We start from the raw sequence: 27,854 nt of genomic DNA on the forward strand, positions 1-27,854 counted from the left end.
GATGCAGCTTAGAAAAATGACATTTTCACAGAAAAAAAAAACATTTGGGGGGATGTGCTATTTGCAAAAGTGTGTGGCATGACAGGATGCAACTCATAAGTAAAAGCAATTCATAAGTACAGGCTGGAATACTAGTAGAGGATGTGTAAGATGCAGAGGTTTAAACCCTGCCTGATTCATCCCCATGCTTCTAACTGGGAATGGTCCCTGTTGCTTGCTCTTCCCTGCAATGTACACGGGTAACGTCCTGGAAAGCATTCGTTTGTGTGGGACAAAACCGTGACAGGGAGATAGGTTGCCAGTGTGGAGCTATGAATGATTAACAGTTTGGTGTTGCCGCTGGGAAATTATCTGTTCTTGTTCAAATTTGCTCACTAGTCCTGTTGTTTAATCTAACAGTACAAATGTCATCAAGAGAGCAGGATATCCCTGGCAACGCAACAACATTTTACACTAAACGTCTCCAGAAAAGCTCTGGCAAGTCACACTAGAGCAATTCAAGAGATTTCCATCTGGAGCCAGCTGTACTGCCTTTTTGCCAGAAATACGACCATTTCCCACTACAGAGTCAGCAGGTGCACACATGTGCCACTATCACTTTCAATAAATATGCCTGGATGTGAGCTGGAGTGACAGACAAATTGGCATGCTTGCTCTTGCCCCTGCTTGTTCTGGCTTTTGCAGGGTGGGCAGTAACCCCTGAGAGAAGGGCAGGATGCTACAATTCCTTCATCCCTGTGCCCTGCTGTTGGGCATGACAGAGCCATCTGTCATGGCCATTAGTTTTGCTGTACCCTGCCTGTAAATAGGGATAATAAAATTGCCATTGCTATGCCCTTGGAACATGTTGTCCAGAGGCTTTCCTGGACACCAAGCTAGTTAGCAGCTCCGTTGTGTCACATAATGGGTTTTGAGCTGTGTCACAAGGACATTATATGGAATAGCAATGAGGTCAGTCACCGCCACGAATGGCTGCAGGAACCAATTGTATGGGAGACAAAAATTTCATGGAAGAGATGCATGAAATGCTTGCAAGTGCTACTGTGACCACTGGAACTAATGACACCTAGTGTCCTATGGTTACACGTCTCATGGGTGATTGACTTGGTGCTGGAGCTCTTCCTTAGGGAGGACAAGTAAGCAATTCCTCTTTTCTGCCTCACAGCCTGTGGTCATGAAATCAGCAGGCATTTTACATCTTTGAGACTATTACCCCTCTGTCAGCATGGCTAGCAGATTCAAACAGGGGTTTATAAGGAGCAAAAAGAAAGACAAGCCAAAAAAGACATATAAGAAACTAAAGTAAAATCTATCTCAGACATGTAAATAAAAAGATATACTTACTGCCATCGTAATTGAGTGTTGCAAATTTGGCTTGTTTCTCTGCACAGCCAGCACTGTTGCACACTCTCATTTGCAGTTCATACCAGGTTGCTTCCTGGAGGTCATACAGTATGTAGGACTTGGACAGGGATGTCCGCTGGGCAGTTGTCCAGACTGTTGTTCCAAATGGCCGGTACTCCAGGGTGAAAGAGGTGATGGGGCACCCACCGTCATTCCAACCTATCAAGTTCAGCTTCACTCTCGTGGTGTTAATACTAGCAAAGAGTTCTTGTTCCTTTGAAAACTGTGGCTCTAGAAGCAATGGCATATTTTAAGTGAAATGCTTAAATAGTACAGATATAGGACTCCCAAAAATGTAAAATTAAGAGAATAATTTCTAGGACAATCGTAACTTCATCTTAAATTCAATGTCTATATATTCAACATACCCCTGAACCTTTCTAAAATGTTTTTTCACACTTTGTGCCACACTTACAAAGCTAGATTTACAAATCCATACATAAAAAACCCTCACTCTATACATCTCTGCATGGACTTGACTTGCCAGTTTGCATGGACTGGCATAACTCAACTTGTAAATCTAGTGCAGACACTTCATAACAGTAAATGCTTCTGCTCACTGCTATGCAAAAAAGAGCTCAGAACACCATGTAGAAATATCGTAGAGGACAAAACATTTGGAGCTTGTCCACTGGTTTTCTGATCTTGTTTCTAGTCTTCTTTTGAAGTGGAATTGAACACAATTTTGTTTGAGAGCAAGGAGGCTTTCATTTCTGGAAAATGAAAACTTCGAAAAGCATACAAGTAACAATATTTAAAAAACCCAAAACTTTAATATGTTGACATCACACATGATATATTTGAAAATAATATGTATTTTGCAATTTGTATTTCTGAGTTAAGATGTTTCCATCCAGAAAAAGTATGACATTTCTGTTTACTTGTCCTGCTTTGGGATCAAATGTTGATTTCTGTTGATATACAGACTAAGGGTTTTTTTTGTCAGTTCTATGTAATGCAGGAGCAATGACAATAAAAATGGCACCATAGAACTAAAATAATGATAGTAGGGGAACAAGACAGGTCATAAGCAACTGTTATTTATATTAAATATTACTAAAGACCACTTAAAATTTGTATTGCTATTTGCTTAGCAACAGCACAATATTTTCCCTATTGGAAGTTACACTTAATGTGATGAAAATTATCTATAATGCACTTTTTTTAGTCTATATTATAAAGGATAACTTATCTGATGATAGTCTTTCCTATTTCTGTGCCTTGACAAAATGCACCAAAATGTACTCTCTTTTCGACATTCTACAGGAATCTAAAAGAAACCCCTGATTCCTACTCTGTATTATGAACTCTTTCAAGTGGCTCACAGAATAGCTTCGGTCAGAGATGCTCCTGGAGCTCTGACATGAATGAGAATGATCTTGTCATTCTAAATGACACAGTACCCGATTCAGTGGGTAAATGTAATACAGGTAGTTTCCTGGCATGTATATCAAGTCCCAGAGAAACCCAAAAGGTCGGGAGATCTGCTTTCTCACAAGCCATTTGGATGTTATCTGAAGCATGTGTAAACCTTACCATTCATGCAAAGAAAACTAGAACACTCAACTTCTACTTCTTTAAATGTCCCTTTCTTTAATGTCAGCAGATCTTTCTCCCTGATGACTGATAATCTCAGCATGTAAGCAGCCACTCTGCAGTCTCCCCTGAGCTTCAGCAAGTCATACCAATCACGTCTACTGCATACCAGGTCTTCCCTATGCCACCAAGTGTCAAATGAAATATCCACCTTGCTGTGATGCTTGGGAGATTTGCAACAGCACAGGTACGATGCATATCATAAAGAAAGGAGGATGCACCTATCACAGTAAATGATCTTTTTTTATGAAACTGCTCCCAAATCAGAGTATTTTTTGCAACTTGTGAAGAGCTGTAGATGAGGTGATCTTTAGAGCATTATACAAATAATTGCATTCTGTTGACTTAGGGGTAAGACTTTCTAAAGTGTCTCTTTAAGAAAGTCTGCTGCAAAATTTGCTCATAATCCTGACACATATGGAAAAATGTGGAACTACCCTCAGCAGCCAGGACCATGGGACCCATTACTAAGCTAGCTAAGAATTCCACAAATTCTGGCTGTTTCGCCTTGCAGAGCTTTATGCAAACTTTTCCTTTGTTTATAACACTTATCCTGTTTAAAGGGTGCTACGTGCATGGCTCCTGCAATACTAGCTTGGAGCAGAAATGAGACATTGGGTCCATTACCTCTACACATAAATATGCTCCCCATCCTCCTTTAACCTCCAGACAATTAAACCCATGAATTTTTAAAATATGAGAGGAAACAATTTCCTTATGGCACAGCAGTAGTTGGAATTGCTATAGCCTATGATATTAGAGACATCCCCTTCCCAGATATATCTTAATTCATCTTAGAAAGAAATTACTAGAGATATAAGGAAGGAGTATTAGCCAGTACGTGCTTCAAGTCCCACAGAGATAGCCTCTACTGTCACAGCACGGACACAACTGGAAATGTTTCCAGACTTGAAATACTCAAGACTGTCTTCTCATCAAACCAGGATCTACAGCAGAATGCAACAACGTTAGGTGAGCAAAGCAGATGGGAATCAACGTACCTTTTCCAAGTGTTTTGGCCTCAATGATCTCGCTGATGCGTCCGGGCCCCACTCCGTTCTGAGCAGTCAGAGTGAACTTGTACCAAGTGCCACATTTCAGTGTTTCTAAGCGGTAGGACCTCTCACTGGGGCTAATGGGAAAACTACCCCACTGCTCACTGTTATCTTCTGAGTACTGCAAAATATAACCTGTAAGAAAAGCACAGATGGCAATGATAAAGTATACACAAATCACAAACTCTGCAGGTAATATGACAAGTCATTTTAAAGACCAAATAAAACCAGAAAAATCCCATGCACATGAAGTCATACAGCTCTCCCCTGACTAAAACACACCAGACAAAACATTTTTCTACCCTTACAACTGCTTAAATATCATTTTTATGATTGCTTCAAAGGGAAAAGAAGGGGACAGACCTTTCTAAATACCCTTCAATAGGCAACAAAGACCAGATGGTGAACCTGGACCTTCAAAAATGAATGGGTAGATATGACATGTCTGGAAAATCAGAGAGAGTAACTGTCATAACAGCTGAGGGTACGCTGGAAGAAAGTGATTAAATCTGTGATTAAACCACCAGAATGTGAAACTGCAATTTACTGAAAGCTGTTATCACCACAATAGTGCACATTAAGCTCTGACAGCAATACAGAATGCTTTGTTGATTTTTTTCGTTGCCATTCATAATTGTATACTATTCCTATCAACATATGATAATTCAGTAAGAAGTTGCAATTAACCTGAATTATATTACCTCGAATTGAACTGCCACCATTGTCTCCAGGTATCCAGGAAAGAGTGATAGAGGAAGATGTAGTTTTGGATACAGTGAGTCTCGGCTGGTCTGGTGGAACTAGATGGGAAACAGTTAAATATAGAAAATAGATTCAGATGATTAGATGTGATCTTAATTCCTTCTAACAGTCATTTATCAAATAACTGTTTTGAGTTGCAAAAAAATGCAAATGACTTCTGTCAAAGTGTCTGTTTAGCTGACATCCTTGGTTAAGACAAGAGCAGACAAGCTCTCATTTTTTATATTTAATTTTCTACACAATTTTGTCGTTCAGTTCTTAACCCTTGCTGTTCTCTGATCTTTTGTTATCTGTCCTGTGAGACCTAAATGGCCTATGACTTACCCAGCCGTTATTTTACACTATTTTTCATATCTGTTTTAGGGAGAAGGTGAATTTTTAGTGGTGGCAAACAGATGTCCACTTGCAAATAATGCCCCACTCATACGTGTGTTTGAAGGCTACTATGGCAAAAGTAAAAAAAAAAAATTAAAAGAGCATATCAAGAGCTTCTCCAAGTGCAGCTGTGAGTGCTAACTAGTTAGCATAGGTAGATCTGTGATCAGAGGCAGATCCATACCTCTTCCAGATCGCATCATATGTTCACTAAGGCAATAAAGAAGACAGAAGTCTATCAGCAAAGGCTGGATAAACCCGGGAACACTTCAGTTCTGCTGTTCCCCATAAATGACATGGCTGTGTCTAAACTGTGGGATGTAAGAACCTCATGGCTCCCAGGATCACCTCCTGACAGAGCACAGGAATCCCATCCTCTGCCCAGTATCCAGATTACTTCAGAGGAATATCCAGTATGAAAGGGTAGAGAAGGAGCCATGCTATATCCCAACAAGTCACCCAGGGTAGGGAGAACTGGGACTGGAAATAGAGAAAGGGAATTGGGACTCTAAATGGGACAAGGAACTGGGACAGTTTAGACTCAGTTGAAGCAACCCCAAATTGCACCAGTGTACAGTGGCTAGCCTTCCAGAACTCAGTGCTCAGGGGCAGAAAGTGGCAGAGTAGCCAAAATTCTCTTCACCTTGAGAAACCTACCACGAGTCTACCATATAAAAGGTGTCTACTGAGCCAATATAATCATGTCCTAGTTATAGTCTGGAGGGCTCACCTATGAATTCTGCCTGAATCATTTAGCAAACGTTGTTGTACAGGTGAGGTAACCAGAATATGGCACAAAGCCAGTGACACCATGGAGGATCGTGTTTGCTAAAATACTGATGAATGGTAAGTGATACTCCAAAGACCTAGTCAAATTAGTATTAGAGACCTGAGGGGGAAATACTAATAACTCACTAATAATACCCAAGTGCTTTGCACCTTCAATTCTAGGTTTGGAAATTGAAAGGGGAAGAAAGGGAAGTTCCTGTTTCGAATCCTTTGCACTGCTCTGGTCATGTATAGCAGAACCGTGTCTGGCTCACCTTATGGATTGTTTTCTGAATAAGTGTAACTAGAGGTTATTCCAAACATAGACAAAATTGAGCTTTTCTGCCTCAAGAGCAGGGATAGAGGCATGGACAGGGGTATGAGAAGCGAGGCAAAACTGGAATGGAAAGCCAGGGAGAAAAGACACCAGGGTAGTCACACATCCTCTGTTCACCGCCACTGCAAGCCTGGGAAGGGGGGTTGGGGGTGTCAGTGGCTGCTGCTGTCAGGAGCTGCCATTTCCCTGCTGAAGTTATTGCTTGACAGATACTAGCCCGTAAGCAAGGCTGGACATATCCTCTCTCGACATTATGTCCAGCAGCCGACTGCCAGAGGACATTGCCTGCTTTGCCGATGTTTAAGGGGTGGCTGGACCTGCAGAATGACACGCCAGGAAAAGCTCCCTGCTGCAGTTCACATTCAAGTCATCACATTGCAAAATAATGAGTGCTGATGTGAAGTGGAGTCTGCTGGTTTACAGCTATCAACAAGTTCATAGAGAAACTGTCCTCACTAAATACTGCTGAAGAAAACAAAAAAAAAGACCAGTATATTCTAAAGGAAAACTCCCTATGTGAGATGGATTTGTTCCATTATTCTGACTGACTCAGCTGAATCCATGGAGAGAGACTGCACACACTACACTGGGAGGGAGTTAGTATAAAGCCTTTCATCACAGCTTCACCTTACCTACAAAAGATGATGGTCCCACATACTAAATGCCAGTCTTTCTCTGTCCCTCAGGGAAGTAATATCGATCTGCTTTTAGCTACTGTGGTAGACTAACAGCAAGGATATGCAATTTTGAAAGTCCTTAGTGAAATATAAATGGGAGGTTTCTATTTCCTAGCGTTTTCTCTCCCTACTTCCTGTTACGGCCATGCTTCAAATACAGCAGAAGAGCATTTTTAGGCTATGTTGGAGTGCAGAGAAGCTAGTATACACTATGGCACTTCTTTCAAGGCTTAGTGGACTGGTTTCTGCAGAGAGAGTTAGCTTGTCTATTGAGAGACAGGAGAGTGACTGGCTGCAGCTTGGCCCACTTTCCCGACTCAGGGATTTGGTTTCCTGTGGTTCAGCAATTTGCAGCAAACTGTAGCACTCTTAGGATCTGCTTTACTGCCCATGAGCAAGGAAATCCACTGGGTAGTGAATTCTTGGTATGCAAGCACATGTGCATTGTTTCATGCCACAGTTAATGAGTATTCCTATGTTTTCATTGCTTTTATACATATCAACACCATATACATATCAACACCAACATTTCAACATGCATATAAAAAGGAGCTGGCAATACATGCTACTTTAAGTTCTACTGAAATTTCATTTTAAATGGTTCATCATATTCACCATCAGTAAAATTCTGCTCTTGCAAAATGAAGTTTTTTTCCAAGGTCTCAGTACTGAGACAAATTTCTGTTGATAGCTTTATGGAAGCTGAAGAAAAGTCCCTCAGCTATTTCTGAATTTTGCAATATTTAAATGCGACATGTAAAATTTCTGAGGATAAAGCATAAGTCGATATTTTCTGTGTGAAAAAGTAGAAAATAATGGAATGCAAGTTGACAGTCCTAACAAAAGTTTACAGAAACACTAATCTGCAAGTGTGTGAAATGATCCACCCAAACCAAAACATTTACTATATCATAAAATGTGATGGCTGAGTCAGAATGACCTGCATAATATTTTATTTATACATTTGGAAAGATGAATTTGTATTAATAGAAATTAATACTGATGTTTTACATACACTTTCAAACAGGTGTATCCATGGATTACCAGCACACAGAAGCTAATACTTGTGATAGCTACTATGAGATAGATCCAACTGTCTTACCTTGTACCTGCAAATTCAAAATGATTTCATCCGATCCCCAGTTGTTACTGGCCACGCAGCTGTAGTATCCAGAGTCTTCTGCTTTCACAGTACGGATGACAAAGCTGCCATTGCTGAAGATGCTTCTCCGCCCATCAATCGTCACTAGACTGGGTGTCCCGTTACTACCTCACAGGAAACAAAGTGCATACATTAAAGAAGTTACAATCAAAATTACACAGAATTGGATTTTTTTTTTGAAGTGACTAGGAAGGAAGGTAGGCAAAAAGGAGTGGGGTTATGTCCTCCTCTAATAAAGACAGCAAAGGAGTATTTTCTTCTGGCAAGCACCTGGCATTTACTTAGAGAACACACATATCCTGGCCCAATTTTGAGTGAAAACAAGAACTCACTCCCTCTTTAATTATCTGTTATTTCATAAAAGTGCCAGTAGTTTCAGGATGCAGTGCGTCCTTATGAAATTTTAGTTCTTTGTATCAATGAACAGGATGGTTTCATAGCACTGCAGTATCACTGCCTATGTAGTGCTAGGATGAAAATTATTGTCCATGAGTATTTCCAAATGACTCTGTCAAAATGTGAAACTAAATATCTAAACAGAATATTGGAAAACAAGGTATGTGCAAGACATGTACACTGCACTCCACAGCATGATTCAATTCGTCAGACTTTTTCCTTTCTCAGAATAAACTATTCTGTGTGCCTAAAGTAGAAACAGAAAAGACTCCTAGCCTTTAGTATTGAATACTTACTTTCCCACCTTCTCCATAACTTTTCCTCCCTTTTGATACCTTCTAACTACCACAGACAGTTAGTTTTAGTTCAAGGAATTTCTGAATTCCTCATCTACTGTGCCAGGACTGTACACAGTCCCTGCAAATGGTCCTTCTTCCTGATGTAGTAATTCAGGATCACCCACATCACAACCCTCAGGACTGTAAGCAAACAGACTTTATTTGCGCTATACGTTTAATTGCTGGTTACCTATCCTTCATCCATTTGACTGTCGGCGCTGGGTCTCCAACAGCTTTGCAAGGGAGGACAATGTCCTTCATCCAGGGAGTTGTTACCGTGCCGCTAAATGTCAAAATCCTGGCAGGAGCTGAGCAAGAGACAGCAAGAAAGACTGTAATGAGGTGTTCATTCATACAGCCCTTGGAAGGGAAACACAGGCATCCTCCAGAGTTAAATGTTGAAAACCAAACCAATCTGTTTCAAGCTGTGATTTTAGGAAACTAATTCCTTTTAACTTATACTATCAACATTAATTCAAGCATAAATATTACAGTTTCAGTGTTTGGATACATCACTGTTACAATAGCTATGGCCTTAAATAAAATAAACCTTCAGGTATTAACATATTAGCAAAGAGTATCCAAAGTCCATAAATATGAAAAATCTCTTAAGTCAGTTTGTTTTTTGTCAGCTCTCATATTATCTAAATGTATCAACAAAAATAACACTCCTGTAGTTTAAGTTCGTAATACACAGGAACACTAGGGTTGTGTTGCAGCTCCATTGTACATTATCACCCAAGAATGATCCTTAATAGTAATAGACTTCTCAGCCTGTAAATATACATTTCATGGGCACATACTGAATACAGATACATAAAAATACTGTATTTTTAATCCTGATCTACATCAGCCATTCACACTCATTAGAATTTAGGCTTAATATTTCATTTTGCACCAATTAGAAAAGCATGATAATGAGAGTGAGCATAAAATGTAACTGGGACAATTCAGCTCAAGACAAAAAATCGTGCATGAAAAGACAGGCCTTAAAGAGTTAAGGGAAATTGTTTGAGTAGGGTGCAGTGGGACTTGAGATACACATAAAGAGAAAAGATTTCATAGGTTACACAATCAGTTTGGACTGTGTTGCCTAAGTTCACTTCAAGCATTGGTGAAGACTAAGCTTCCCAAGAGATTTTACTCTTGGGAGTAGAATCTTTTTGTAAAATTTACAAAATTTTGTCTGAAAACACAAGAAGTAGCTGTTTAAAGATGTAGGGTAACGGACAAAGTGAAGGTTAAGTAATGGGACATCACGTTCCTAGCGGCCAAACATTGATAAGTCCCATCCTGGCTAGAGAGCAGCCGAAGCCCCTGGCTCCCTCCTTTTGGCAGCTCTGATGGTTAGCCCCAGCTGGAGGGTGCTGCGGCGTATGCTGCCCTGAAGAGATGGTACACCAGAACGATGCAAAGACACTGCTAAGTCAGTAAGTCTCATGATAAAGCCTTGTTTTCCACTGTGGAGCTCCTAAGGTCATGTCTTCTAGAAAAGATTTACACATGCCTATACTGACACAAGCCATGGGCTGATTAACCAAGCTAGAGTGAAACAAAAACATGCTCAGTTTGCCCAGAGACATGGTCTGAAATGCTGATTCTGTTCAAATTACTGTTAGAAGGCTCATTTGTCTTCAGTGGTGTCAAGTTTTTGTTGCAGAAGATGCTTAACGGTATACATCTGTAAGCATCTGGACTGCTCCTAGCAGTTGCAGTACATTCCGAGAGGTTAGAAACCCTAATTCCTGCTCCATGCAACATTCCCTCTGTGACATGAAACCTGAAAACTCATTTAAAATGAACTATTAATCCTTCCCTCCCTGCCTTTCTCACCTCTCTCCAACGCTTCACAAAATACCCAGCTATTTGCTGCCAGTTACTTTAGGACAAAGCATAGGCAATGCAGGAATCATGCTGATGTTTCAGCATGACGTCTCGCCACTTTCCTTGCTAGCCCTTTACTTTGAAGAGTTATTTCAGCAGTGAATTCTTCCTTAAGTGACAGGCTGGCTATCAGATCTCCAAAGCACAACATTTATGTTGTAGCTCCTGGTTTTCAACGTCCTGTGTGTCCCATTTTACAATGATGTTTGGAAGTAACAGCAACCTCACAGAAGCCTAAACCAGTGGTAAGATCACAGACCACAACTCAGAAGTGCACATTACAAAAGCATACCATGCTATTTTTGTGAAAGTACCCATGGCTTTCAATGCATTTTCTTATTCCTTTCATGTACTTGGTGCTTTTAAAAGAGATGGTAAAACAGCATGAAAATTCTTAACTCCACTTTTCTTTATAGCTTAACTTCTAATAATGTTCTGAGTTCACTAACAGCTACAGAAAAAAAAAAAAAGAACACTAGAAACAAAATAAATGTCTAGTGAAGTTCACCTGAAAGCAAGAGATTTGAAATGCTAACAGGCGTTCATGACCTTAAAATACCTTGAATCTCACAGACCTTTGTCTCCCTTCTGAGCCAAAGTTACACAGCATGCGGGCAATTCCGCTGCAGGGTTTTGTTGTTGAACCTATCCAAATGCTTGCTGACTACCCACAAGCCTTACTTCAGATGCCATGGCACTGGATTAGGACAGTGTCTGTTCCTATTTTTTGCAAATTGCTCAATCCCTAATTAAAGATAAAGAGGTGTCTTCACAGAACACTGCACTCTCTTATGATAATGTGGTTTTGTTTGTTTACATTATGAAGCCAATTACCTACACTTACTGTCATAGAATAAGAAACAGGCAGAAATTCCTTGCAAGAGGCTGTAACACACTTTTTTTTTTTTTTTGTCTAGAGGATAACACTGAATTTTGATGGCAAACTGTATAGGGAAACTGAACAAGAGCTATGACAGTTCATTTTATCCAAATGACAGCTCAGCTTCATCCAAATACAAGAGCCATCAGTGAATAGCCTGGGTCAGGAAGTTTTTTCTTTTACTGTCTCAAAGCAGATTATCCTCCGTATTCTAGTATGATAAGCCATTAAACAAGTGGACCAATAGGTTATAGATACTACCATGTAAGACTTACATGTTGTTTAAAAACAGTAAACACACAAATCAATGCAGACTGCAGACTACAGAGGCAAATCTGTTCAACATCAATGCTCAGGTACTCAACATTAAAGTCAGAGAGTTCTCCCCAGAGGATTAGATGGCCATGGGTCTCGATCTGTTATCATCATGCTGCTGGCAAATGCCATTCTCTGTCAGTCATGGTCAGAAAATAAGAGAAAAAGGTGCAGGCAAGGTTTTCTGTCTTTTAGATATATTTGATAGGCAAACCCACAACTTTCAAGTTAGCAATGAAGTGTAATTAGCTTGTGGAGACCGAATTTTCATTGCTGTGATTTTTTTCTGTTTGTTGGGTTTTTTGCTTATTTCTGTCATATAATTACAGAGAATAACTATCTGTTCAGAGAAACAGAGATGCTAAAGAAAGAAATGTTAACTTGAATTAAGCTTAGATTTAAATTGGACTATCCATTTCACATCAACCCCCTACTTAGACATTCTCATTGTTCTCAAAGGGGTTCTTAAAGGGGTTATAATTAAGTTGACATAATTCAATTCAAAGTTAACTCTCATTAGCTGTCATGATGGAATCATTACTTGGACAGTTACTGTGAAATAAATACTGTGGATTAAAAAAGGAAGCAAACAACTTCATAATAATGGTTTGTAGGGTGCTCTGACACTGGGCATTTGAGGCAAAATCAGGCTATAACAACTGCTTCTAACCCTGTGGTTTGTTACTTCAGACATACTGCAGGTGAGAAAGGTCTTCAAGGCTATTAGCTCTGACCTTCCTTCACTGTGAATTCACTGCCCTTATTACTGATCAACACTTTCTCCCAGCTCTCTAAAATGACCAGTGATGCATTCATACAGGAAATCTTGTACATGATAGAATAATTTCTATCTTGGCTACATCCAAACGTTATAAAATTGCCATCTATTGTTATTCCTAGTGTCCATCACAACATCCACAAATGGATTATTCATCACTTTTTCAGTCCTAAGTGCATGTAAAATAGGCTTGTCATGAGCATCATTTAATGCAGACTTTATATTGGAGTATCACTACTAGATCTAACACTGACTGGATGCATTCTAGCATCTTTCAAAATAAAGCCCTGTTCACACTGACTTTTCTATATTGAAGTTTAATTAATTATTTTTTCTTAAAGTCCTTTTTTCTTTTAATTTTTTAAGTTCATTTATTTGTCATAATGGATCATGTTAAAGAATCTTTGGAGGAGCAGAATTAATTGCAGTTTCTGTTAAGCTTGTTCATTTGAAGTGTATGTGGCTTAGTGTGTAACTTCTCTGTTATGGGTAAACCAAGAGTAATCACATACTACCTTTCCTCAGAACTAGAGGGCATGTGTCTTGGTACCTACAAATGTTGCATGGTTCTGCATTTATCTTGTCTGAACACTTCCCACTTTTTTAAATGCTTAGGAGATGGAGCAAGAGAACTTCTAGTGCATTATGTGCAGGGGTCCCAACACATTCCTGGGTTTGCCTATGTCCTCAATCTCTTAGCACTGCACCAAATTGTTGACTGCTTAGTTTTGCTCTTATTCAAGTATCGACATTTATGTTTTCTTTTTGATTGCCTTGTTTGGTTTTTTTTTTTTTGTTTCCATAACCACAAAGTCTTTACTCACATGTAACAGCAGGCTTTAAAGGACTGTACTGGAACCTTTGCCCTGTTTCCCTGAGGTGTTTTTCATGGTCTTCCTTTACAGATATCCTCTACTCTTCTCTTACCTTTTAAGACCTCAATTTTGGCCTCACTCATGTTCAAAATGCAGTATGCAGTTATCCTACAAGAAATTCAACAATGGAAAAGCTCCAGGCTTTTCACATCCTACAGATATTTCAAAGCCTTTCAACTGTCCTTCAGGTGACTCCTCTAGCACTGTGTAGCTACTAAGAGAAAAGTTCTGTAGGACTGTACAAGAAATGCCAGAAAGGAGCAGAAAGTAAAGGTGGCTTTCTTAATCAACAGAAAAATATATGTAAAAAATAGTATGGAAGCAAGCTTTTTCTTGCTTGTTCCAACATAGGACTCTCTATGCTAGACCATCCCGACATTTACACTGTTAAATCTTCCACTCTGATCCACAGTAGTGGATAACAATAATGTTGAAATATATCCATATCATGATATTGTGAGATGTGCATAGAGAGGCACAAGGAAAAACCTCACATTGCAAGGCTGAGGAACTCTCATTGCAACTTCTATGTATTAGGAAGCTATGTTGCATGCTGAAATAATACCCTCCAAACATCCTCACTGCCGTCCATGACAACAGCTCTGATAGTTAATCTACCATCATCAAACTGGTGTATCTACTTTTGCTGCTTTAGGGACCTGTGCAATACATTGTTCATATTGGCACATGCTGTGGTGTTACTGATTTGAGTGGGGAAAAATCCCACACATCAGTCTGAAGACCCCATGTAGAGACTGATTATTGACAAGATTCATCTCACCTTGCTGTCTAAAATGTTAGGTCTTTATTTCCAAGCTAAGGTGTTACAGCGTTTAAAGCATCAAGTCTCACACTACAGGTAAGGCAGTATTCATAGGCTCAAGCAATATCTTTTAATAGAACAAGCAGTAAAGCTGGGAAAAAGTATGTAGGATTTGAGGCACATTATCCCTTCTTCATATCTGAAATAGAAGCAGCAAACTTCAAAGCTAATGCAAGTTGAGAACAATTGTTCAGAGTTTAGATATGTTAATCAGACCATTTTATACAGAAGTGGAGTACTTGTGGAGTACACAAGAGATATTAGTAAGGAGGAGAATGATAAAGAAGTTATCTTGTGTGGCAAGAAAAAAAAAAGCATTCAGGAGGGGAGGGGGATCATCTGCAAACCCTCTGTACCCAACAAAAGAAGATAAAAATTGCTCCAAAAAGCATTTTATTTCCTTCTAAAGTAGGTGGGATGAATTACCCCTAGAGAAGCACGTCATTCTCTCTCTGCTGACTACAGCAAAAGCTTGGGCAATTAGCTGGGAGTTGTCACCTAACTTTTGGAGAGAACTGAAGTTACTCTTGACAAATCCCACTCTCAGTAAGCAATGAGACATAAAGAAGCCACGTGCCTATTGTAACAGTAATTAGCATTGTAATGTTCTGGATTGCCTTAAAAGGCACTGTCACCTTACCTTTAGCTAGCGGTTCCACAGTGATAATCTCACTGCTGTTGCCTCTTCCTGCAGCAGTCACTGCGACCACCCAGACGCTGTACTGGCGATTCCGGCTGAGATTGGGAATTCTGTAGGAAAATGAGTCGGGAGAGGCTTCAAACTCGCTGATTACCTGTGGTGGGAGAGACAAATGTTTCCAGACTAAAATAAACAGCATTTGGAGAAAGTCTGCTAAACTGAGTGCTATAAAGCTTGTTACTTCAAAGTACTTCGAATGAGTATCAACTGCTCCGAACAGATGGCAGATGGCAATAAACAGAGCAGACGCCATAACCTGTTGTAATCAATTTATAGTCAGTGAATTTGGGCCTATATTTTGTTTACAATTTATTTTTTTACACTCAGATTAGGAATTTTATGTGTCTGTTTGTTATTACATGGTTAGATAAACAACCTAAGTGAACATATTTGGCAAATTTTTGCTATCAGTAATTCTGACAAAACAATTTTGCTTTATACAGAATTTTCCCAACAGAGGATTCTGTGCTGTATCTGCTCTGAAATCTGGAGTTTACTACTCAAGAGAAATCTTTGATCACCTCGAACCATTGTCCCAATTTTCCTTATCCATGGTTTTGGTGGTTTATTCCTTCAGTTATGTAGTGAATCAAGAAATTAAAACTGCATTCTGTAATAGGTTCCTCAAACTTCCCCTGAGTCTGGGTTTGTTTAATCACAAAATTACTTCCATTCAAAGATTCCTAGCAGAAGGTCATCTCAGCTATTTAGCCACATTAGCAGGGAAGGACAAGTGCTGGAAGAAATGCCAGTTCAGGCTACTCTTGCACTGTCACTCAAGTGCCTTGGCCGTGGGCTGCAGTGAAGCCGACCGGCTGCTAAGCAGTACTTGCAGTGAGATGTTCTGCAGTCTGCTTGAAGTGACCTGTGCAAGGAAAGGGGCGGAAGAATATATATGCATTCCTCCGGTGAATGTGGGCTTTGTGCACCTCAGCATACCCTCCACAAGGTGCCTGACTCCTTGGCGGAGGGGAGAGGGAACCTCGTCAGCCCCGAACAGTTTTACACCGCTGAGCATAGCCAGTTTTATTTCTGACACAGGCACTATGATTCTTGTACGTAAAAATAGCGGGGTAATGAGCCATTACAATGAATAATAAAGACTCGCTTCCCTGTGTGATACTCATCATGGTAATGGCTAACTAACACTAGGCTAAAAATAATTAGAACCTTAACGACACAGAAAAGAAGAATTTACCAGGAATCAGCATTAAAAATAATGCATCAGTGTAATCTAAACTAGATTCAGGCTGGCAGAAAGTGTGCAAGGACTTCCTTTGATATACAAATACCTGCTGGTAGTAAAGGCCAATTTCATCTGATTAGCATTTCAAAAGGTAGGCTGACCTGAAAGCGCTGGAATATACAGTCTTTCAAAGTGAATTCCAAATAAATAAGGGATGTTTCTGAAGTATCATTAAACACCTCACCAGTGTGAGCCTGTAGCCAGGTTCAGCTACTGAATGGGTCACTGCATTTCTCTGTTCTTGAGCTGGCATCTCAGCCAGGGGAAGAGGGGAGTTCATCTCATGTCACTTTTGAAATCCCATCTCATGTCACCTTGACTCCCTTCAAAGACCATGCAAAGAAAAGGTAACTGCTAAGGCAAGGTTCTTCTGGCCTAGTTGAGACACATACATCACAGTGGGATGAATCATGTCCTTGACATACCTGTGCTTCACCACCAACTATAGATATGTCCGTATAACTAGTCCAGGTATAGATATCTATGCTGACCCCATCTGAACTTAGTGTGCTTATTACTCTCTGGCTTTTACATGAATGTGTGTCTCTATTTGCTTTTGCAAGAATGCATCCTGCTTCCTCCACAGACACTAACTTTTCCTGGGGACAGGTTTACCCCAGCTAACAGTATTCTAGGCTCAACACAAGCCCAAATAGAGACCTTGCCATACTTTCTAGTCAATCTCACTGCTCCTGTCAAAATGCCAAGTCAGTTTGTCCCATTGTAGCAAGTGTTTGCCTGGGCTTTCACTTCCGATAAGAAGAGGTCAGTGCAGGCAGACACTGCCATTATTATGCAAAGTATTACAGCAGGTTTTGAGAACCATCTCTCTTGACATTTACACAAGAATATTGGACAAATGCCCATGGCTTGACAGGCTGGATCTATGTGAGGTCATATATAAAAATTAATGTATTGATCATGGTACAGGAGGCCGAATTTTAATATACATGAGGCAGCATTTCCAAGGGTTAATTTGAAAGTCAAACACACCAGGCTGTCTCTGACACTTAGGCTCCACTCATTAATGCAGCTATCTAGCACAAGCTAATTCTAAACCACTTATTAGCATGGGAAGGTAGACACAGCATTCAGGAAAAGCTTCCGTAATGCCAAACTTTAAATTCCAGCAAGTATCAGTCCGGTTAAATTTACACTGTTGTTTCCTTAACTCCCATCGTTTAGGAAAGGCACATATGGCTGCCTTTGGAAGCCATTCCTAATACTGCAGATCTCCTGCTTAAATGCCTCACTGCTCTGGTTCCCTCTGCAATGACAGAGGCTGGGATAGCCAAACAAACACTCTGCACACAATTGCTAAACACAGCTCAGAGCAATCTGGTTCGAGTTTTTATGTTTGGGATAAGGTGAGCAGCTAAGCTGGAAAGGAAAGGAAAGCTTTGGCCTTGGAGCTACAGCACTAGCACTGAGCATGCCTGCTCCAAGGGGCTGAAGTATAACACAAAACTGAAAAACAAACACCCCTCAAAAATTCCTCTGGTTGCAATGTGGTCAGCTAGAATTTTCTCAAAACAGGGGAGCTCTCTCTCCCTGGAGCTCCAAAGATGGAATAATCACAGAATTAACTTCTCTGCTGCCATTAAAAATGCCTATCTTCAATTCCTTTCTTTCACCCTCAGAGAGCCATATTTGCAACTGTAGCTATTTCAAATATAAATTCAATTATTTGTTTAACTAATTTATAAATTTAATCTGTTAAATGTATTTTCACTAACTTAATTATTCTTATTCTCTTAAACTGTTATAGCAACAGATTTTGGTTTTTAACTGGTTAACATACACTTTCTGTTTCTTCATTCCTAACATTCCCTTTCAAATACTTGGGGATGCTCCAGTGACAAGCAATTGATTTTACTTTTAACTTTTGACTGTCATTTCAATTAGACTAACATGCCAGAGACTTTGATTTCACAAGAAGAAAAAAGGGAGCTTTGTCAGCAAAGGGAATATTAAACAATTAAAATAAGAAATATTTTAAAGAATGTCACCTTGTCACATATTGGTCTTTCTGTGTGCCACTATGAAACATATACTGTTGTTTTATCCCAAAAGCAGTAGCATGCTTGCTCGAGGTTTTTTTGTTTTGGGTTTTTTTTTTTCCTAACTGCTTTTTTTTTTATTCAGCTCATAGATGATGGATTAATTTTTGTTCTGTCTTTACTTCACAAAGAAACACACAGAGACGAGTTTCTAAAAAGCCAGACAGGGCTGTGAAGAATAACATTAAATCAAAGTCCTTTATCAGGATGCAGTCAATCTACTTCCCAAACCAGGCAACAAGAGATGCTTAGGAACAGTCACTGCAGGGAGCATCATTTTCCTCTGATGCAGCTTCAGCTCTGCTGGTACATTGCTTTGTACGCTTCGGAACAGTATGCCATCTCCTGGCGTTTCTGACTGCTTTAGATAGCAATTAGACAGGCAATGTGCACAAGCTCCAAGCCTCCAGACTGTTTGTTTGTTTATCTGTTTGTTTGTTGTGGTTTTTATCATTGGAAGATTATTCAGTCAAAGCTATCCTGTACCTCGACTACAACTCATCTACAGACTCTAAGGTAAAATAGGTGCACTGAAGTTATCTCTTCATTCTCTGCATTGTAAGGAGAACTGAGGAATCCATAGGGAGACTTTAAGGACAAGAGTGAAAAGCAAGAAACAGCTAAGGTTTGTGTTGTGTTTATATGAGTTGGCTGCCTAACATTGAAAACAAAATATACCTAAACATACACTACCTAGAGTGGCATGTGTGTTTTCACTATCAATTTATGGATAAAATATGGTCATACAATCATCTAAAAATGGGTCTGGAAAGTTCTTTAGAGTCCACCCAGGTCTATCCTCATTCTTTAAATAAGGTTCAGCTATATCTGCACCATTTCAGACAGATGTTTGTCCAACCTGATTCTGAAGACTTAGAATAAATGGAGGGTTTGCAACTCCCCAGGCTGACAGATCTATTCCATTGCTTAAATAATTTTACTATTAGAAATCTTTCTTGAAATCTAGCTTGAGTTTCCTGCTGCAGTTTAAGCCCATATCTTTTTTTCCAGTCTATTAGGAACACAGATTATTACCTTCATCTTTGCACTACGAAATGCAGTTTTATCATTCACTTCCCCACCAGTACCCATATCTTTTTACAACTTAATAACATTGATGCTTTCAACACTGCCCAGAAATCATGTTTTCTCTAACAGTTTCTCTGGTAATCTCTGCTGTTACCCTTCGGATGCTCTAATATTCATCCATACTCTCCTTAAATACAGTTTCTAAACCTGTATTCAAAAATTTCAGGGTATGGGAATTGGCTTTTCATAACAGTATTTTAAAGGTAGCTAATGTTTATCTTGGGATGCACAATAACCTTAAAAACCTCTTCTGAAGAATCTAGCTAGATGACTTGGTATTTTTTGTAGTTGGCTATTCATATTAACCATTTTCTTGCAATTACCCATGCTACATTTTATTTAAGTTTTTCCAAAGTAATTTCCCAGTTCATCAAGATCTGTCTGAATTCTAGGTTTGTATCCAGTTCCTTCCAGCCTTGTATCTCCTGCAAATTTAAAAGGTACTCTTCCTATTTCATTGTCCAAGTCACTAATGGAACCGCTGAATAAAAGTGGACTCAAGAGACATACCTATGCTGCTCTCTCCTGCCCACAACAACAAACCACTGGTTTCACAGTCTCCTACAGAACAGCAATCAGCTTTATATCTAGTCTGAGCTGTCTTGGTAAAACTGTGCTTGAAAGTAGGTTTCTCTAAATGGACATGCATCCTCTGGGCTTGTCTCCATTGCTAAATGGGTGAGAGACATGGAGTATGTTGAGTACTCTACCCTCACGAACCACACTGCTTTTTAACTTGGTCTCTAGCTTGGTAATTTAGTACTTTAAGTAGCTCTCTTCCAAACCAATCCACTTTAGAGGGGTTAGTGCTAAGCAGTATAGACAGATGTCAGTCAATGTCACATACTCTTGGGGCCAGGTGCTGTTCCATGACCCTTGTTTGATCAGCAGTGCAGACGAGGCCTACAATGAGGATCGAGTCTCATCAGGATTTAAAGCAAGTTTCTAGTTCTGTAACATCAAAGCACAGACATCTCCATCTTTTTGCACAACACCATCACAGAATTGTCTACCCTGCTCTACCTCAGACCGTCATTGCTTCTAGAAAAGTTCTAGAGATTCCTGAACTGACACATTATCCAGTAATAGGTGCTATGACAAGTTGTTTCTACCTGGAAGCAGTGTGGGTTAATATGAAATCAATACATCACTGTATTTATAAAGAATGAACTTCAAGTTCTGAATCCCTGAACAGAGGAGACAGACCACTGATGTGCCCTCTTGGTGAACTCCTTAAAGATGTGAAAATCTACCTGAGATCATGCATTAGTACTTTTCTCCAGGACTGGTGGCTTTTGCCTTGCTTCGTTTCACAAATCGACAGAGCTGCAAACAACCACCAATCCCGGGCCACAGTTTTCAGTAAAACTCTGGATACCACAGTGATTATATAATGGCTTCTGTTCTATTTTAACTCATAGTTTGAAACCTGACAGCTGTTTGTTTTTTTTTTACTGGAGATAACCATTGTAATCAGAAGCTGTGCACAAAACAGAATTCAGCTTCCATATAAAATGTTTGGGGTTTTGTTTGTTTATTTTGTTTGAGTTTTTTTCCTTAAATGCAGAACTGAAATGTTAGAAAGTGCAAAATGGAAATTTTAGAAACAGGGAGGCAGGTTTCCTATATCCCTGCCTGCAGGAAAATCTTGCAAACACATTTCCAGGAGTTATGCTTAGAAGACAGCCCTCTTCCTGGACTTTGACATCGTCCATGAAGTCAAGAAATCTATTGCTTGGGAGCCACTGAGGTACACTACCTGCTTGCCCCTTTGCAGCAACTCACAGAGAGTGCATCAGCCTCCTAAGGCTCATGATGAGGGAAGCAGAATGTGGTGTCACAGGTAGCTCAGGAGACTGGCCCCTGCGCTGCCAGGGGCCTCCTTTGGTGGCCCCAAGAAATCACCAGGTTTCTGCAGAGCATTTCAGTCAACTCACAAATTTTTTGACCTCATATACTCTGGTTTTGGCTGGGATAGGGTTAAAACCAGCACATCATCAGAATTAATTACACTCTGTCACATATCTCTTGAGATTTGCTCCATGACAAAAATAAGACAGGTAGAAATGTAAAGGTGATAAAGCAATTAAAGGAATTAATTTGCTCTATCTGAGATCTGGTAACAAAGCAATAATAACTATGCAAAAACTGATAACAGTGCATGTGACATGTAACCCCCATATATTTTAACTAATATTCAAAATAATTTTTAATAACCCCCACTTATACTCTATTTAAATATTAAGAACAAGAATTAATAAACATAAATATCTGAGTAAAGAGTACTGTATAGACACAGTAATAAATACTGCTTGTAGTACACAAATCAATTAACATATATGTTAAATTCAGCCTTACATATTCTACGATTCTATGATTCTGCTGACTCTAAATAAACTTTCATTCAACAGTAACTTTATCTACTTAGCCAACTTCTGCCAGTTCACTCCCCCATCTTTTAAGAGATTTTAAGTGCCTTTTGAATCATTGAAGTCTACAGTGTGTAACAACAAATCAGTTCTGGTCTATAAATGCTTTTGTTCTATTTTTCATGCCTTTTATTCAAGTCTTTAAAACTGGAGAGGAAGCGAGAGTCAGAGAATATCAGGCAAAGCCATCTCATGTTGAGCTAGAATTTGGGCATATCTCATGGAAAATCAAGACAAGAGTTGTGCCTGCCTTAAAGAATTGTGTGGAAAATACCTGGATGCTGGGAATTTATGTCAGCTAATTCTGATTCTTTAAAGATCTAGGTAATATAATGGGTTGTGTGTGTGTATATCGATCAATGTTTATACATTGTATATACATTGATACACACATAATGTATGTATATTGTATATACATTGATAGATATACACACACATAATGTATGTATATTTATATATATAAAAAAGAATCACAGAATGGTTTCGGTTGGAAGGGGCCTCAAAGATCATTTAGTTCCAACCCCCCCTTGACACTCTCCACCAGACTAATTTTTCCTCATATCTAATCTAAATCTACCCTCTCTCAGTTTAAACACATTACCCCTTGTCTTGTCACTACGCTCCCTGATAAAAGAGTCCTTCTCCAGCTTTCCTGTAGGCCCCTTAAGGTACTGGAAGGCTGCAATAAGGTTTCTCTGGAGCCTTTTCTTCTCCAGGTTGGACAAGCCCAACTCTCTCAGCCTGTCTTCACAGGAGAGGTGCCCCAGTTCTCTAATCATCTTTGTGGCCCTTTTCCGAACTTGCCTCAGCAGCTCAGTATCTTTCTTGTACCCCAGAGCTGTATGCAGTATCCCAGGCAGAGTGTCACCATAGCAGAGCAGAGGGGCAGAATCACCTACCTCAATCTGCTGGTCATGCTTCTTTTGGTGCACCCCAGGATATGTTTGGCTTTATGGGATGCAAGCACAGATTGCTGCTACATGTTGAACGTGTCATCAATTAGCATCTCCAAGTACTTCTCCTCAGGGCTGCTCTCATTCCATTCCCCACCCAGCCTGGAGCTGTGCTTGTGATTGCTCTGACCCATGTACAGGACCTTGCACTGGCCTTGTGCTTTGTGGAAGATTCTGCATGTCTTTGTATTGGGAAATATATCTCAAACATTTCTTCATAAGAAACCAAGATATTGGGCTTGTTTTCACTGGGACCTTTTGAAAACTGTGTGGCTGGAGTTGGAAAGTTGTGGTTATCCACTTGTGGAAGAGAGGAAGGAAACCTGGAGAAAGAATCTGATTTGTACAACTTTTTCTACTGAACAGAAAAATATCCCCTGTAATACATCATGGCTGGGTAATCTGACTATACTTTTTCCCTCAGTATGCTGCTCTACAGATGGACAGAAAAAGCTGCACAGAGATGTGAGAAGTAGATGAACAGTCTAGCCACTGACTGAGCAGACAGGATATACATGGGAATGGTGTCTTGTGCAGATTCCATACACTTGTTTAATTTTACAGCAGGCTAAACCATGCAATTTTTTATTTATTCATGGGTTCAAACCAAAAGCAAAGATATGAAATAAGTCTAGAATCCTAACTAGTTCAACAGTATGTTTCTCACAGAAAAATAAGCATACCAAAAAAATCAGTAACCCATCTGCCCGAACAGTCCCAGATGTTGGTGAGTTTCCAATATCAATTATGTTTTCAAGTAAAGTGACTTGGGTTTTAGCCAAATATCTTTCCCTTTTCTCCATCACTGCTTCACATCTGTTCGCCTCTCCCATCCTCCAAAACCAACTGTTTCTCAGAAGTATTTCCAGGCCAAGATGAATCTTTTCTGGGCTTTCAGTTTTTTTATCTTTCTAAATTCTTTGGAGAAATCCAGAATTGTAGAATTACAGTTTTCAAAGATTATCTCAGAAACAGGTCACTGCTAGGTATCTGGGCTTGACTGTAGGGTTTGAACTATGAGATAACTCCTATTCATCACGCCTGTTTCAGCATTGGGGTCTGCTATGTGTTCTGGTTCAACATTTGGCTAATCCAGCTAATACTCTTATCATGACAGCATCATCTGGGACCTATGTGGGAACATTCTCACTCAATTTATCTGTTTCAACAACATCTTGCTTTGGAATTTCTTCTTCTTTCTAGTCCTCATGCTTCTCATAATTTTGGATCTCTGTCAAGGTGGGTTTAAGGAAGAAATCATAACTCTTACCAGAAACCCACAACTAGCAACAGTTTGATCAATCAATATTTCAAGACTCTTGCCAGGATTCAAGGCCAGAAAATATTTTTTTTTCTTATTAGAAAAGTATTTTTTTTAATTTGTACCTGAATGTGTTGCAAGCTTCTTGTAATATTTTCCAACCTGGATACTCACAGTGGATAGTGAAACGCAATCTGCACTCTTCATTAAATAGACCTTTTCTACAGAATTGAGCACAATTTTGGCTCAGGTGCTTTGGGGAGCACCTCCACAGAGGTACCACTGTACTCTCCTCCATGGAAACTCACTTCATACTGTACAGTAAGGAATTTGGTATAAAACAAAGAACTTTAAAAGCCTGTCAGAGATATGAATGCTGAGCACTCAGAAAACTATGATGGATATGAAACATTTAATCAAAGGCAGGGAATTCACATTTAAGAATCACAATCCTACTTTTAATGTGTTGAACAGTTGTGGGTTTGGTTTGGTATTAACAACATGTTTATTGAATGCTATGCCCAAGAGACCTCAGCTATAACTTCATGGAGTACAGACAGTTTTTCAGAAGCAAGAAGTAATGGTTACAGCTTGAGTAATGCAGCTTTTCTGATGGAGAAATCATACATTGCACACATGTAGAACTAAACAGATACATGCATCTTTGCAAAATGGACAACTCCTTAAACAGTGGGGAAACCAGTCCCCTCTGCTTATACAGGAATGTGCTGCATTAGTGAAAGTGTACCCCCGAAGTGGCAGATGTCTGTGCCACACTCCCTTTTGCTGTGGGGGTGGTGTGGGCAGCAGAAACATGTGACAATAACAGTGCTCATAAGCTAACTAATGAGCGCTTGGATGGGGAAAGCTTGAGTGGGCTCACAGTCTTGCAGGAAGGGACCTGTTGGGAAGTGGAGAAAGCCAGTGTGCTCCTGACTGGTGTAGCCATTGCCATATCAGTTATCACAGCAGGTGCCCAGCAACTCTGCTTCAGACTGCATGTGGGGATGAGAATCTGAGTCACACAACACAAACAAGGAAGAACAGGAGAACTTGGTCAAACAGGTAGTGGAAGGCAGTTGACAAGATATTAGAAGGCTGAAAGTTGTGACTTCTGACAACAGGAAAAAGACTGTTGCTTCACTTGCAAATCTGTAAATTCAGAATGTGTATAATGCTCTGGGCACTGGTGAGGATAAACAAGACCAATAAAAGGATTCATCAGAGACATCTGATCCTTAACCAAGTGTCTGTGCAAAAGGAAAAAGGTATGTGATAATTATTGGAGACTCCTTCATGAATGGGATGGAGGCACTGATCTGCTAACTAAGGACTGGAGGAGGTGATCATCCCCCTGTACTCAGCTTGGGTGAGGCTGCACCCCGAATACTGTGTTCAGTTTTGGGACAATGTTGTAGTTTTGCATGGCTGGGTTCTGGTGTAGGAGTGGGGAGAGGGTGAGCGGCAGGGCTGCCAGGGTGGCTTCTGCAAGAAGCAGCTAGAAGCTCTTTGCAGGCCCAACAGAGCAAACACCAGCCGGCTTCTTTTCTCGCAGATAACTAGCTATAGGACAAGAGGAAATAGCTGCAAGTTGTGCCAGGGGAGGTTCGGAGAAATGTCTTGTCAGAAAGAGTGCCTCTCCTGCCCAGGGAGTCACCAGGATGGAGTCACCATCCCTCAGGGTGTTTAAGGAAAGGTTGGATGAGGTACTTAGGGACATGGTTTATTGAGCAATATGAGTGGTAGTGGGATGGTTGGACTAGATGATCTTGGAGGTCTTGTCCAACCTTAATGATTCTATGATTCTATGAACTTGACCTGGGAGCTTCTTATTTGGCAAACTTTAAGATCTGGGATGTGTGAAGAGCAGTGATGAGTAGCATTCCTCAGGGGCTGGTATTGGAACCAGTGCTTTTTAACACTGTTGTTGACAGCACAGACAGTGGGATTGCGTGCACATTCAGCAAGTTTGCAACAACCCCCAGTTTTCACTGACAAGATTTGCTCTCAGGCCTCCAGGTCCCTGAACGTTCTTGAAGAGTCTTTGGGAGTGAAGCTGTACTCAAAGGCGAGGGAGATTGAATTAGTGAGCATATAAGATTCACTTAATTAAACATACAGAAGCCCATGGTACTGGATAGGATGCATCTGAGGGTGCTGAAGGAGGTGGCTCATGCCATTGTGTGGCTACTCCTAGCTGTATTTGAAAGCTGATCACTGAGAAAAGGCAAATGCCACACTAATTTTCAAGAAGGGCAAGGTGGATGATGTAGGTAACTACAGGCTGGCCAACCTAGGCTAATAATTTGAGATAGTTATTGAGCACATCCTACTAGATGTCATCTTTAGACACATGCAGAAGACAGAGGAATGATTGACATGATCAGTGGGTTCAGCTACAAGCCAGTAATTAGTAGTATCCCTTGGGGATAATTTTCTGGGACTAATACTGCTTAATGTCTTCAATAATAACCTGAGAGACAGAACAAGAGTGCACAATCAGCATGTTTGCGAATGGCCTGAAATTGGGGGTAATAGAAAGTGCAGGTGTTGTTCAGGGGTATCTAGACAGGCTGGAGAAATGTGGCCAGAGTCAAGTTCAAAAAGAGCAAATATGAAGTTCTGCATCTGGGATAGAATAACCCCATGCACTAGTACTGCCTGAGAGCCGACTGTCCAAGAGGCAGCTCTGCAGAACATCAGGTCTGATAGAAGTAACTCTGCAACTATAAGAGTGTAGCCAGCAGGTCTAGAGAGGTGAACTTTTCCCTCTATTCTGTAGTTGCAAACCTGCATCTAAGTACTCTGTCCAGTCTTGGGCTCTTCAGTACAAAAAAACCCCAAACACCATGGACATACTGGAGCAAGTATAGGATGGGACTGTCAGGGGATGGTCAGGAGACTGGAGCATAGCACATGTAAAAAGACAGGATGAGCCAACTATGTCTCTCAGCCTTAAGAAGAGAAAGTTCAGGAGAGACTTTATTGCCATCTACATATACTTTATCAGATGACACTGAAAAGATGGAGCCAAGCTCTTTTGAAGCTACACGATGGGTAAAGTTTTGACATTAGAAATTCTTATCAACTGAGGGAAAACAATAAACAGTGGCTGAATATTGGAACTGGGGCCGAGAGAGAGGGCCTAGATCTCCATTCATGGAAGTGTCCAAGACTTCATTAGATGTGTCCCTGAACAACCTGACGTGATTAAACTTGCCTTGAGAAGGGGGTTGGACTAAGTGACCTCCAGGGGATCCTTCTAACCTAAATTCTATTATTCTATGGAAGTTTAAAATTGGAAATCCTGTTGCCAAAATATGTATACAACAACTGAAACGAAACACTGGCAGAGCTAGCATTCAACTCTGGAGAAAAAGAAACAAATTAGATTGTCACCAAGATGTTTCCTAAGTTAGACGGGGGAAAGGCTCCAATAAAACTCCTACAACATTTTAGGCCATCGGCAGTATTGTATGTCTTTCATGTCTGAACAATTTCTATGTGCAGTTGCCCAAACAAGTCTGCTTTTAGCTTTCACTATCAGGAAATCAGAGAGCAACAGAGAGGTCATCTTATTCCACATCTTAATATGAGTGGAATGAAGACAAGAACCAACTGACAATGTACTGAAAAGGAAACTCACTGCGAAGGAGAGCGGTCTCCATTTATTTTCCTTTTATAGTGCAGT

The 27,854-nt window shown here is 40.1% G+C and overlaps 1 protein-coding gene across 1 annotated transcript in view; it reads right to left on the reverse strand.

Moving 5' to 3' along the window:
• The window catches only part of DSCAM (DS cell adhesion molecule), a gene marked incomplete at both ends in the record, with an annotated part of 461,919 nt that overhangs the window by 44,919 nt on the left and 389,146 nt on the right, over positions 1-27,854 (reverse strand). The window contains 6 exons of the mRNA XM_084272693.1: positions 1,345-1,635; positions 4,002-4,190; positions 4,757-4,855; positions 8,077-8,240; positions 9,061-9,178; positions 15,066-15,219. Of these exons, the coding sequence (XP_084128819.1) occupies positions 1,345-1,635; positions 4,002-4,190; positions 4,757-4,855; positions 8,077-8,240; positions 9,061-9,178; positions 15,066-15,219 (1,015 nt within the window). The remainder of the gene's footprint in view (positions 1-1,344; positions 1,636-4,001; positions 4,191-4,756; positions 4,856-8,076; positions 8,241-9,060; positions 9,179-15,065; positions 15,220-27,854) is intronic.

The sequence above is a fragment of the Gallinula chloropus genome (genome assembly GCF_964237585.1).
Source record: "Gallinula chloropus genome assembly, chromosome: 1".
In the NCBI taxonomy this organism is placed as follows: domain Eukaryota; kingdom Metazoa; phylum Chordata; class Aves; order Gruiformes; family Rallidae; genus Gallinula; species Gallinula chloropus.